At 40.9% G+C, this 14,337-nt stretch overlaps 1 protein-coding gene across 20 annotated transcripts in view; it reads right to left on the bottom strand.

Annotated features, from left to right (window-relative positions):
* Positions 1-14,337, bottom strand: part of DLG2 (discs large MAGUK scaffold protein 2) — a 1,033,121-nt gene that overhangs the window by 89,715 nt on the left and 929,069 nt on the right. For all 20 annotated transcript variants that reach the window (XM_051620514.1, XM_051620368.1, XM_051620405.1 and 17 more), the window contains one exon: positions 5,945-6,059. In XM_051620514.1, the coding sequence (XP_051476474.1) occupies positions 5,945-6,059 (115 nt within the window). The remainder of the gene's footprint in view (positions 1-5,944; positions 6,060-14,337) is intronic.

Here is a 14,337-nt window from a genome sequence, read left to right as displayed (position 1 = left end):
CCTTTCAAAAAGCCCTGATGAAAGGATATCTTTATCACATTTCTCCTTCCAGATCTACATAGTACAGCTTTCCATCACCCAGTCTGATGCTACCACGTGTTCATATTTCACTGCCAGGATGTCTCCAAGAAAAGCATTTCTCATGTAGATTCCAGACTGCATCACAACTTGCTGTGCAGCTCTCCCAGGAGAATTTTGCCTGTGGGGCCTTGACCTGATGCTCACTGGCCTGTGGAGGTTTGGTGACTGCAACATTACATGAAACCAACCCCTGATGCCAGATTCAGTCTTTATAAACTGCCTCAGTCTAACTTCAACTATAACCCAGCAAAGTTCCCAAGTGAGAACTTCTGTCATTTGTTGAAAATCAAAGACTCTCTAAGAGATGTGGCCTCATGCTGATTCCTAGGAAGTTCAGGAAATGTGTATAAAGGTGTCTAATGCCTAACGGAGAATTCTTTGTACTGGAAATCAGAGTAAACAACCCAAAGTACCTTCACCTTGACTCCCTTTCAGCTGCTGCCAAGTTGCTGTGGTGAATCTTCAGATTCTGTTTAATAAAAATATTGAATAAAACCTGAACACACTCAGTTTTAGCACATAATGCTTTGTGTTTGTACATCACATACCTATCAAAGCTACAAAATGCTTAGCAGTAATTTCAGCTAGAAGAAGACAAAAATTATAAGAGACTAAGAGGCACCTGTTTGCACTGTGCACAGTTTTTATAATTAGTGCAACATGGGGTGGAACAAAAAGATTAAACTTCCTCAACTTAATGGGGAGAGGCTCTGCCCTTGGCTGCAGTTCCAACTGTAGTGTTCTCTCCTGGAGAGTTGGTGGAGAGGCAGCTGCAGAACCACTTCTGCTTCTGGAATCACTGCTAGATCCAGCCCGGCCCCAGCTCTTATTTCCATATCCCCCTTTACAGCAACCTGTACAATTCATATTGTGCAAATATATTTAAAAGTAGTGCTGAAGCTGAAATATCTGCATTTCAGTGAGCTCAACCAGCCCCTTCACAAAGGGCAACAAGTAGGCATGAGTAGGTGGAATGATGTTTGGTCACTGAAGGTTTTGAGCAGGTTTTAAACAGTGAAGTGGCAATGAGAGGGCTGGGGTGTGTGTGAAGCTTTTTGAGTTGTTTCTGTGGAGTGATACGCATCCACAACACCTGTTGGTGGCTTTGGACAATTGGAATTTTTAATTATACACACTATTGCAGAAGCTGTCTGGTTTGAATAACAATTAAAATGCTCTGTGGCTGTTTATTCTACTCTCATCTAATTATTTTTCATGTGAAAATCAAGAACAGACTGTAAGAAAGCAGTTCTTGGATACCAGATGACTCCTGAAAACCTTTTCTTTTTACATCTAGCAGCAATCACTGAAGTAACTAATTTTATCCTCAGAAATCTAGCACAAGTACTTTCAGCTCAGGAGAAATCCAGTAAAATCAACATGGAAAAACCCTTCGAGTGGTTAAGCTCTTTGTTTCCTCCGAAGCTTGGCAATTTTATACTAAAGTTTCAATGGCTGCTGGCATTCACCGAACTTTTTAAAGGACTGTACCTCTCTGATGCCTAACTCTTCGAAGGCTGTAATGTTCCATAGCCTGTGGGTTAAATAACATGACCTGGCATTTCCTAAGAGTATCAATAAGTGACCACATGTAGCCTGAAAAATTTGGCTATGGATCTGGACCTCGAAGGGCAAATGAAAGCATGTATCTGTCTTAAGACAACCAAATATATAATCTCACAAGAGCAGATTTAAAAACCTTTAGCCAAAAAAGACAAAAAGGAAGATAAGAATTTGCAGAAGAAACACTAAAAAAACACCCTATGTATGTCTATAGCACAGCATTTAGCTGTTGATGGGTCTGTTTACTTTCTTCATTAATCATGAGCTGATGGATGAATTCCAATTAATTAAAAAAGGATAATAGCAGAAATATATTTAGCCTCTCATTTCAGCTATTGAATTCACCTACAAATAAACTAAAAATAATAAAACTTGATGCCTTTCATATGTGTTTTCTCACTTTTCACTTTTCATTATTTCCTTCCTCAATAGAGAGACTTAGTGACAAAGAAGATGTGGGTTCCCAAAATAATTAACAGCATTTCCTACTGCTCTGTCCTCCCCTGAAGCCTTATACTTTGCTTTTAGTGTAATGGACTTCCTGATAACATCCCAAACAGAGTTAGGGTCTGTGATACAATAGGAACAGGTAGTACTGAAAAAGAATAATTCCTAGGAAATACTCCAGGATGCATCAGAAAGACAGACTAGGATAAAGAAAGAAAAAAATAATAAAAATCAGAAACACCAGAGTATGCACAGATAAAAAGATCATGTCAACCAGCTAGCTATACAGTTTCTATACAGAAAAAATTGTTCTTGGTTGCTTTCCCGTGGTTGTATACACTGATTAAATGTGACTTTTAATTCCTTTCAGCCAACTACTTCTAGTCCCACATTCAACCCATCATCCCATTTTAAATTTTATCTCACTTTATTTAATATAACTTATTTCATATATCTCAATTAAAAATGCTATTCTATTTTAGTAGGGGCTGCATGGAGAAATCACAGATGATAATGTAAGGAAGAAAACCCTGCTTCCAGTGAACCCCATCTCCACTGGTAAATCTTTATACAGCTTTGTTTTTTCTCACCCTCTTTTCTGTTGGCTTTTCTATGAGCCGATAATGACACTTATTTTCAATGATGACAGCCTATGTGGACTTGAATTTATTTCCTTGCACTGCCTAGAACATAGTTATTTACTTCTGGCTAAAAAATAACTATGCTTGTACTCAGTGAAGGACAGCAAAATCACTACATCCTAAAGAAGGGAAAACAGCAAACTTGAGTCATAAACTTGACATTACAGCTACAGATTTGCAACATGTGGTAATTTGTCTGTAGGACTCTTGCACCTGCTGATCAAAATAATCCATTGAAGCAGAAATGTCCTGAGTTGAAAGAATGATAGTAAAAAAAAAAGCAGCTAAATCCCAGACTTTTTACATGGGTACCTGGCTGTTAACAGTTTATCCTTAAAGTGAAAATTTCAGTGTCTGAAAACAAGCACATTTCTGAAACCACATTTGTTTTCCCTTAGTGCCTAATGTAGACATAAGCTACCTTTATAATTGGTGTATATGATTTGAACTAACACAATGCTGCAGGTGCGGCTGAACTACAAACACAGAATCACAGAATCTTAGGGGTCGGAAGGGACCTCAAAAGATCATCTAGTCCAACCCCCCTGCCAGAGCAGGATCACCCAGAGCACATCACACAGGAACGTGTCCAGGCGGGGTTTGAATGTCTCCAGGGAAGGAGACTCCACAGCCTCTCTGGGCAGCCTGTCCCAGGGCTCTGTCACTCTCACAGTAAAGAAGTTTCTTCTGATGTTTATGTGGAACCTCCTATGCTCCAGTTTGCACCCATTTTCCCTTCTCCTGTCACTGGACATCACTGAAAAAAGCCTGGCTCCATCCTCCTGACACTCACCCTTAACACATTTGTAAACATTGATGAGGTCACTTCTCAGTCTCCTCTTCTCCAAGCTCAAGAGACCCAGCTCCCTCAGCCTTTCCTCATCAGGGAGATGTTCCACTCCCTTCATCATCTTTGTGGCTCTGTGCTGGACTCTCTCAAGCAGTTCCCTGTCCTTCTGGAACTGAGGGGCCCAGAACTGGACACAAGATTCCAGATGCGGCCTCACCAAGGCAGAATAGAGGGGGAGGAGAACCTCCCTTGACCTACTAACCGCCCCCTTTCTAATACACCCCAGGATGCCATTGGCCTTTTTGGCTACAAGGGCACATTGCTGGCTCATGGTCATCCTCCTGTCCACCAGGACCCCCAGGTCCCTTTCTCCTACACTGCTCTCCAGCAGGTCAGCCCCCAACCTGTACTGGTCCATGGGGTTGCTCTTCCCCAGATGCAAGACTACACCTGCCTTTGTTGAAGGCCAAGTTTCTCCTGCCCAGCTCTCCAATAGCATCTAAAATACTGAGCTTCTCAAACAGACTTGGGCACAGCCAGTTGTGTGGACTTGACTGCAAAAAAAAAAAAAAAAAAAAGGTGACTGAGGCTTCTCAGGTTTTCTGCTTGAGAAGTTTGGGGCATTTTTTTGAACGACCCTGGAATAAAAAAAAAACAGGTTTTGCATTTACAGTTTGGGAAGCGATAATTAGATATGCAGCTAAGACATCAAAGACTCCTGCAGTGAAGCACCAGGGCAGATTAGTTTAGTGAGACAGACTATCAAGCATCCATGGACTAGCAGAAAACCAGGCTCCTCGGTGAACAAAGAGCAACACCATATAGAAGAATGAATCCAGATGCAGCACAGATACATCAGCTTGGCTCAGTGTGCAAGCTAATAAAGCCTCAGCTCTCAGCAGGGCTTACCAGGGAGATGGTGATACAGGGCTCATTGAGCTTTGCTGCTGCTCAGAGCAATAAGTTGTTCAGGACCCTGTGTCAGTACTTTCTGTGTACACCTGAACTGACTTGTGATTGCTGCTTGGACTTCTTGTACCACTGTTCCCCACGTTTCGGGTTCCTGGCTTACCTCAGGCAAAGTAAGCTTGGATCTATCCCTACACGTCCAATTAATGTAGTTTTTAATAAAATCCAAATTCAAGGAGGTGACCAAAGCTCTTGACAATAAAATCACTCTGTGTTTGATCTGGAAAAAAACCTACTGCAGATGGAATAGTTCCAGAAGTAAATACAAAGCTAAAGAGGTCAGAGAAGGCTAGAGATGCATTGAAAACCATGACACTTCCAACCTGACCTTGCCTATAATGAAATCACTGTTAACAGTGATCAACACTTCAGTCCCTGCTCTTTTTAGCAGCAATACCAATTAGTGCTTCATGTGCCCACTAGAATAAGACCATCTATGCTAACATTTCAGCTTTCCCTTTCTTCTCCACTACCTTACCCTCTCACGCTGAGGGCATAATGACAAAATGTAGAATTTACCCTTAATTGGATCTCTGCAGTCTTATCACCTGAATTAGCTCCCCCATGAATAATTATCAGTGCCTGGAGGCTGACAAATTGCTTCCCTCTACTTCATGATTGTCAGGAATTTCAAATTATGTGCAGGGCATGGGGGGGGGGGGCGGGAAATGAAAAGCCTGGAGAAGCATAATTATTAAGATTATTCAAGTATTTGGCACAGAGTCTCATAGTCTCCCTGAGTCCCAAAAGGCAGGAGTGACAGCAAGGACTTTGCCAGGGGCAACTGAGCAACACCCAATCTTTCACCTCTTGATGACTATGGCAATGGACTTGCACAGTCAAAGCAAAACTATGACCACTGCTGATGCCTGGCCCACACTCAGGCAGTTCCTATGCTATTCACCACCCCTTTTAAGCTATGTACATCAGCTTGTTTAGCATCTCATCTGCATATTTGATCTTGCTAGGTGGATGGTAAATTCTTTGGAGCATAGACCGAGAGAAGGGTAAACATATGCAAGGGGATAGCAGCAGATTGTAATGCATTGAGAATGGCAAATAATAGTCCTTGCTTTGTAACAACAAGGTCTTGGGGGAAAAGGGCTCTTTATGAGAACTATCTCTCTAGGCAAGACCTCACACAGAAATACGTGTCTCTAAACCATCATCAGCTCAGGTATCAAAAGAACTGACACCTGGTAAGAATTCTTCATCTCATATAACCAAATCAATGTAAAAGTATAATGCTCTTTGAAAATATCTTGAAATGGTTGGATTAAGCAACAGGGCTTTATCCAATTTTCACCTTAATGATGCTGTGCTTGTAAGACTCAGTTCAGTTCAACGTAGTTCCTCAAACCTCTTTCCCACCTTGCCAAACTCACAACAATCAAGACAGGCACAGACAAGGAAGCTGCCAGCATGTTCCCAGGAGAAAGCTCTCCCTGCTTACCTGACATACAGTGACCTCTTCTGATTAGTCCTCAGGGAGCCGGACCCAGAACTCATGCTGTGATTCATCATCTGCTCACGCAGGTCATGGATTTTTGCCTCAAACCGAGCGTACTCTAAGGAGATTAAAATAACAGAGAATAAAGGTATTTTAGTTTTCTTGACCTATATAATCAGTAGGGCTGCTAAATGCAAATTAATGTTAAATTAATGAGTGTAAGGCATATCCTAAAAATTGAGGTCTAATAGAACCTTGCATTAATGTAATACCTTAGGTAAATACACGGCCTCTTTATTGTGGTACCTGAACATTTCAGCACTGATATGTGAAAAGTCCAAGAGCTAGATACTCTCTCCTGCAGTTTCAGGAAAGGAGATTTAAACTGTGCTGCCAAATATCCTTCAGTCTGCAAAACTGATGATGAAAGCAGTTTTCCACTAGATCATTCATCCTTCCAAAGAATAAAATACATTGTTAGGGGCAGTGGGATGATGCACTGAAGTTACTAATGAGTCAAGCATTTGGTTTAAAATCCCACTGAACTGAAGGAGATATATCAAAGTCTAATTATCCCTGAAGCAGCTGTGAAGTTCTTGTATGAGCAACAAGCTACCTTATTTACCCAGCCCACTGAGGACTGGGCTTCAGTTCTTTTAAATAGGCAAATCCAAAGCTGGGTCTTCTTCTGAGTGAGTGATCCTAGAAACTTCAGACCTGTTAAAGCTGCATAAGAATGGCACAAAACCACCCCCCACACTTTGTTCTCTTCCATAGCTCTGCTTGTAGCTTTGTAAAACATTGTAACCTGCTGATCAGGAGCATGGGACCAGTGTTGGGGCAAGGATTCAGCTAGAGGTGTATCATTTGGCCAGGCTACTATTTGAAAGGACACATCCCTTGTACAGCCTGGTCAATGGTCCTTCCTGCTGGCACATTCCCCTTGCTCAATGTGTGACCTAATGAGCTAGCTGAGTTTTGGTTTGTAAGAAGAAAAGCTGAAGTTTTGGAAACAAGCTGAAATTTCTCTCAGTTCCTTGAAACTGGCTACCTAAAGGCAATGCTCCAGCAACACAGAGTCATAATTCAACCTAAACCTGGAAAATCCACCAATGTGAGCTGGAGGACTAAATTGAGGGGGTGTACAAAATCCATTTCAGTGAGTCAGCGACACTTTGAAGAGTATGATGTTGCAGAGTGATGCCAGTGAAGAGAAGATGTTCCCCAGACCTCAAGGTTTTATTTCACTGCCCACTCCAAAAGCAAGGTCTACATTTGTGCAGAGCAAGTCTGGAGCAGAAGTGAAACGAGCACACAAGGTTTCCTTCCTTAAAGGATGGAGGTACATCCCACCAGATTACACCACCTCTCAGTTTAAGCAAATAAATCTTTCCTGTGCATTTATAGCCTATTGGTGTGCTCTCCATTTGTTGGTGTTTGGGCTACATGAGAATGCTGTAATGCAGCAATATTCTCATTTTCTCCTAGTAGAAATCTCAGCATTATTTTTGTTTGATCATTTGCTGTTCACACTGGCTGGATTCCCAGAAAGTCTAGATGCTTTGCAACAACAACCTACTCATTTTATTCAGTGCCCTTTAACTTTTCAATGGATAATAACATCTGACCTTTCCAAGATCTCCCATTTTGTGCAGACACTAGTGACCTTCAAGCTAGCACAGCAGAGTGGTTTGATTTGGGCTTTTGTGTTACTTTTTTGGTTAGTTTTTTTTCCCCTCTGTTCTTCTTCCTTGATGCATTTTAACTCCCTTTCCACTGAACTCCTTTGGCATTACTTACTAAGTTTGTTAAGTGACAGTGGTTACTTTGCCAATCAGTTGGGAACCACAGCTGTGATACAAGACTCTTCAGTCTTCCCACATACCTATGACTTCACTGACTGCAGCTGAAATTATGTGTGACAGAAGAAGACACACTCCTACATGCAGACTGTATCTCAGATTTATTCTGTAGTTTGTTTCTTGCTCGTTTCTTTCAGCTAGAGTACATCTTTAAAATTCTCAGTGATTTAAAAGCCCAAATCCTCAGTGGAACTAAAGCTCCTATAAACCTGTGTTGTTTTTTACAGTGGAGTTTAGTTTTGTAGTGTTTATCCCAGTGTAGGATTTAAGTTTGTTCTATGTGAGTCATATTTGTTCTATTCCCTCCCGCTCAAGAATTTATTTAGAAAATAATCACCTTCCCAGCAAGGCTTTGTTTAACTCATATTTCATGATAACAAATTTAACATTTCTTCTTGGTAAATAGGAAAGGTGATCTTAAAAACAAAAAGCTAACATTTTTCTTCCTAATACAGTGTCATTGCTCTGCATACAGACTGCATATTACAGTTCTAAGGCTTGTTACTAGGTCTCATGTGCGGTGGGTATACTGAAGAAGACAGTAAAGATAGTGTAATTCAGCTTATTTGATGTTTTACATCTGGGTAAAGACAAAGATATGAATGATTTACATCAGAGCAGCTGTAATGGCAGCTTTCCCTTTAATAAGCAACAACATCCCAGGCAGATTCTGTATGTGAGGTGTGGGAGTAACTCCCAAATTTAGACACCAATCTGGAGAGTGAGGAGAGAGGACTGAAAATCTGACTCTCTCTAGCACAGCATCCAGCAATTTGCGACTTGAAAACCAGCTCATGAGATACTCAAATGATTACAGCTTGGTCAGTTGATGATATTATAGCTTGTGTTCTGACTTCAGAGCGCTCTTGTAATTTAATTGATTTTAACTGACTGTAAATTTTTTCTGAACTTGATAATCTTTTTCCACTTAGAAATTTTCCAGTTTCCATTTTGAAACCACAACACATCTTAAAAACTGACTAAATGGTGTGTGATGGGAGTTCAGGGCTCAAGCTCTTGCTCTCTGCTTGATATTAAAAAATCTGAAGGACTAATGGTAGTTTTGTTACTTTGTATTCTTGAGATGTTTTTTCCTTTGGACTGAAATACTTAGAAAATTTGTAAATAACCAAATTCATGGGCCTGTATTTTCCCACAGTACCTTCTTCAAATTTATACATTAAAAAATGCTGAAATGTAAACCTGTCCCTTTGTCCTGACAAATGCCTGGACCAAAAATTGCAAGGCCATCAATGCAGGTAGTATTTAACCCAGCTCAGAAGAGCTTCTTTACTCTCAGTCCTCCTAGTTCTACTGATGCCTAAATACTACAGTGACAGCTGCATCTGCATTATGAACAGAAACAGAAAGGGTGATGCTCCATTTCTGCCATCAGAACTGCTATGGTATTCCTTCTCACTGGGAAAAAAACCCCTTTTTTTCTTAACACCTCTTCATATATACGGTCATTCCAGAGGAGCTGTTTCTTAATAGCTTTGTATTTGCTAGGTGTGAATAAGTGGCAGTGCTAAAGTCCAGAAGAAAACATTTCATGCTTCCTTCAGATTCAGCACTGAATCTAAATAACACTTTCAAGGCTCCTATCTGATTAAGAGGACACTGAGGTTGTGACATGCTGACAAGAGATGCAGTTAAAGCTGCTTCACTAATTTCATGCCCTTTAAAGAAAGGGAGAACAAAGAATGTGTTGCTGTTGGAGTGCATCGTTGGCAAAATTTGTCAAATTTGACTTACCAAAATCCATCTGCTAAGGTTGTACCCGCTACCTGATCCACTAGTGATCTAACAAACTAACTCTGGTACCTTAAAAAACTGATGAAGTTATGCATTAGACTAACAGGGTAAATAGGTGAGCAAATGGTAACCTACATTATTAACCCTCAACAAGTTTGCTGACAGCACCAAGCTGTGTGGTGTGGTCAACATGCTGCAGAGTAGGGAGGCCATCCAGAGGGACCTTGACAGGCTTGAGAGGTGGGCCCATGGAAACCTCATGAAGTTCAATAAGGCCAAGTGCAAGATCCTGTGCCAGGGTTAGGGCCATCCCAGGCACAAACACAGGCTGGGGGGAGAATGGATTGGTAGCAGTCCTGAGGAGAAGGACTTGAGAGTGTTGGTTGATGGGAAGCTCAACATGAGCTGGCAATGTGCACTTGCAGTCCAGAAAGCAGTGTCCTGGGCTGCATCAGAAGCGTGGCAAGCAGGTCAAGGGAGGGGATTCCCCCCCTCTTCTCTGGTGAGATCCCACCTGCAGTGCTGTGTCCAGTTCTGGAGCCCTCAACACAGGAAGGACATGGAACTGTTGGAGCAAGTCCAGAGAAGGGCCTCAAAGATGATCAAAGGGCTGGAGCAGCTCTGCTATGAAGACAGGCTGAAACACTTAGGGTTGTTCAGCCTGGAGGAGAAAACTCCAGGGGGATGTTATAGTGGCCTTCTAGTACCTTAAGGGGCTACAGGAAAGCTGGGGAGGGACTTTTTATAAGGGCTTGTAGTGAGAAGACAAAGGTTAATTGTGTTAAACTGGAAGAGGGGAGATTTAGGTTAGACATTAGGAAGAAATTCTTTAGTGTGTGGGTGGTTAGACACTGGCACAGGTTGCCCAGGGAAGTCGTGGATACCCCATCCCTGGAAGCGTTCAAGGCCAGGTTGGATCATAGAATCACAGAATTTTCACAGTTGGAAAAGACCTCTAAGGTCCTACCATCCACCCAGGGAAAACCAAACCAAAGCTCAAAAACCCCACACCACACAAAACCACAACCACACACCTCACAAAAGCAACAACACACAACCCACAAATAACCCACCATGCCCACTAGAGAGTGCCCTGAAATGCCACATCTTCAAGTTTCTTGAATACCTCCAGGGATGGTGACTCTAACACCTCTCTGGGCAGCCTGTTCCAGTGCCTAGTGGGGTTTTGAGCAATCTGGTCTAGTGGGAGGTGTCCCTGACCATGCAGGGGCATAGGAACTAGGTGATCTTAAAGGTCCCTTCCAACCCAAACTGTTCTACGACACTGCTAATTACTGCTGGGGTCAGACCAGCACTTGTGAGTCCCATTACTCAACACTTCAGTTTCTCCACATGCTGTGGAGGAAAATATAATGAGTTTGTGAGCTCCATGGCAGATGCACAGACATTAAAGACAGTTGGAATGAGAGCTGCTGTGACTTACGTCCTTTCATCTACATGGAGCAAGAAGATTTCAATTCAATTAAGAAGTATATTGAAATTTTAGGTTCAGATTCTCCAAGTCACTTCAGAAATGGCCTAAAAGGCTATGACACTTGAGCACACAAGAAAACTCTTGGAGTTTGATGTGTTTTAGAGTCTAAAAATGAATGCAATTAACTAAATATGGTTTTAGAAAATCACAGTGAAAATAAAATAATTTCTGAAGCTGAAAATAGCAAAACCAGAGATTTTATATCTGATGGCTTGATGCTACTTTTTGGTCATATAAATGAAGAACAGCTCTGACAAATAAATACACTGTAGTTTTTCTATGAGAAAGAGCTGCAGAATTTTACTACGCTATATTACTGTTATTTTTCACTTTTAAGTTTATAAGAAAGATTGCAGCTTTGATTGATTTTAGAGAACATGGTAACGAAAAAGCCCTGATTCTACAAGTGAAATATAGTTAAGTAACTGAAATGCTGACGTATTATACAATAGTGAAAATAATAGTTCATCATCACTTCATTAGTCTGAATGCTTTTAGTGCTGACACCTTTAGAGAGACAGCAATTCTTTCTGTCAGCAGGTATCAGAATTTGCTTTCCTGTGTAATTCCAGATCAGCCCTGTTTGCTTCTAGATGATAAAGGATTTCCTAATTGCTGCTTTTATGCTTCTAAAATAATGCATCTCTAACCCACTTCAGCAAATGGTGAAGCAGTGATGGCTATAATGCAAGCTGGAGGTTGGCAAAGGCAGGGTATTTCTCTTGGGCTCTGTCAGAGCACGAAAGAAAAGTAAAACTCAGTGTCCAATTTTAACAGACTACACGGTTTAAAAAAAACAAAACAAAAGCTAGGAACATATTACTTAAGAGGCAGAATTTTATCACTTTGAAAAGGGCTATGTCGAATAACTCCAGACATTACAATAAAGGAATAACTGCCACACCAGCTTCTCCATCAGTAGCAATTTGGCATAATTTCAGTGGATTCAAGCCAGCTTAAACCTTCTAAAGTTTTCTTCTGTTCTCTTTATGGAAACACACATTGTATGTCACTATGACAAGTCATGAACTGATTGCTTTGGACATCTAAGATAGCAACGTGCATGATACTGTTATTACAGTAACATTATTTATCCTATTTATGTAAATATTTTTAACCCCCCTCTGCCTCCACTTCACAGACATTTTGACTGAATGGTTTAAGATTTAAAGAAGACATTTCCATCCTATAGTGAGTGTTTTCCACTTCTGCCCTTTGCCTGCAGTGTTGCCCAGTCACTGCTGTTTTACACATGGAGGCAAGAGGAAGGTGAGACCAGCATCAAGACTTCAGAGGACTGGGTCTGAGTCTTGCTTTTCTCCAGATTCACACTGTGAACTTGTGTGAATCACAAACCTTGGCATCTAAGGCAGAGACATGGATGCTAGATTAACACTGTGTCTTTGGCTATGCCTGCTGGCTACCTAGCATCCCACAGCTCTGGAAGCTTTTGAAACTTCTGTAACACACATCAAAAGTGAAAGAGTGCAAAAAGACATGAACTGCTAATACTTTTGGTTAGCATTTTCTGTGTTCTTTTTATGATTTTTCTTTGTTTGTTTCAGTTTTTACTAAAAGTACCCTGTTTCTACATGATTAGGAATTCAATTCTGTAGCTGTCTGAGGTTACAAGCAATTAAACAGCAGGTTAATGATGGTGAAAAATATTTGTGGTCTGTGGTAATTTCTGAAGAAACAATGAAACATACTATGGTTAGGTATAGCTCACTGTACCTTTGCTTCTTATTCCTTCCTCTGCCATGTCTGATGTTGGCTATTGCCAGGGACAAAGTTCTGGACAAGGCTGGCTTTGGACCTCATATTATATGGCATATTCTATTTTATCAGTCGAAAAGATCAGTTAGATTTAACATCAGCTAAATTCCTCACTTGACAGGAAAAAATGCACACAATCCTGATGCCATCAATAGGCAATGCAATGGTGTGCATTATTTATTGGAGAAAGTGTTGCTCGAAAGGCATTGCTCCATTCATTGTGCACTGAGCAACAGAACAAGTTATGCTGCTACTTCTTATCAGTCATATAACTCCCCTGAGCTCACTCAAAGGAAATGAAAAACACAGATTTCAATACTGAGGAACAGAAGATATACTTATAAGTTTTTATTAGTTTGATCTATCTGCTTGTTTTTATTAGAGTATTTTCAACACACTTTTTCAGGACCCTTTCAAAGGCATATTTACTGATTTTACCCATTGCTTTGGCCTTTAAAACTTCAGCACAGTAGGGCCATTAATGTCTTTGTCCTTTAACATTGGTTAGGTGTTTTTCCTTTACCAATATGCAGGTATTTATTTTTATGCTTGTGTTCTAATTAAAATTTCACCTGTATATTTTTTAGGTAGCTGGTCTCATTGCCTAAACATCACCACTAACTTCATTTCCATTTGCTTTATTACTGAAGATAATGCCTCTTCCATCTGTTGCACCATTAGATACAGCCCTCACATTGTGTTAGTTGTGAATATACATACATCTGAAAAGACATCTTCCTCCCATAATGTGTTCAGAAGACTAATATTGTGCTCTATTCTTAGTCATGGGGAATATAATTCTAATCTAAATTAGTCTCTGGAAGCTTTAGTTTCAGAGACTTCATGCCTTATAATGAAAGAGATGTACTAAAATAAATCAAGCTATTAGTGAGTGACAAGGACCTTGTATCCCACTGAGGTGTTTATCTGCCTGTTCCCTTAAAGCCTGTCCTTGGTTTATGAAGTGTCAGCCTGGGCTTTGTCAGCTGGGAATTTTTTGCAGCTTCTTCCAGTCACTGAAGAAAACTGCAAGCAACTCAATAGCTTTAAAAAAAACCCACCCCTTCTGTCCCTGCCAATATTCTACCAGCCTTTTTCCTGCACAGAATTTTACTGTATTGTCAAAAATTTATCCCTTCCTTTATTGGAATTGATGCACCCTGGAACTAGAAAAGACGCTTTGTGGCACTTTTTCCAATTCCCCAAAGCTCACACCACTGAGCTAGCATCTTGGACAATGTTGTGGGTATGCATGTCCAAGAAGGGGCAAGGCAAATAAAGAGCAGAGAGCCAGATCTGAAACAACCGTGTCACAACACATGGTCTGTCTTGGCAGCACAGTGTGAAATGTTGGAAAAGCTGGGCACATCCCTTCACCCCAGGCATCCAATTTGCACTGCCATTCTTGCCCAGCAGAGCAGCATATGTCTCATTAACCTTGATAGCTTTGTAGGAGGTACTGTTTTATACAGTGCAGAAATGTTTCCAGATATGTCTGGTGTTTTAGG

The sequence above is a fragment of the Apus apus genome, chromosome 1 (genome assembly GCF_020740795.1).
Source record: "Apus apus isolate bApuApu2 chromosome 1, bApuApu2.pri.cur, whole genome shotgun sequence".
NCBI classification, from domain to species: Eukaryota; Metazoa; Chordata; class Aves; order Apodiformes; family Apodidae; genus Apus; species Apus apus.
This window is presented reverse-complemented; position numbering and strand designations above follow the sequence as displayed.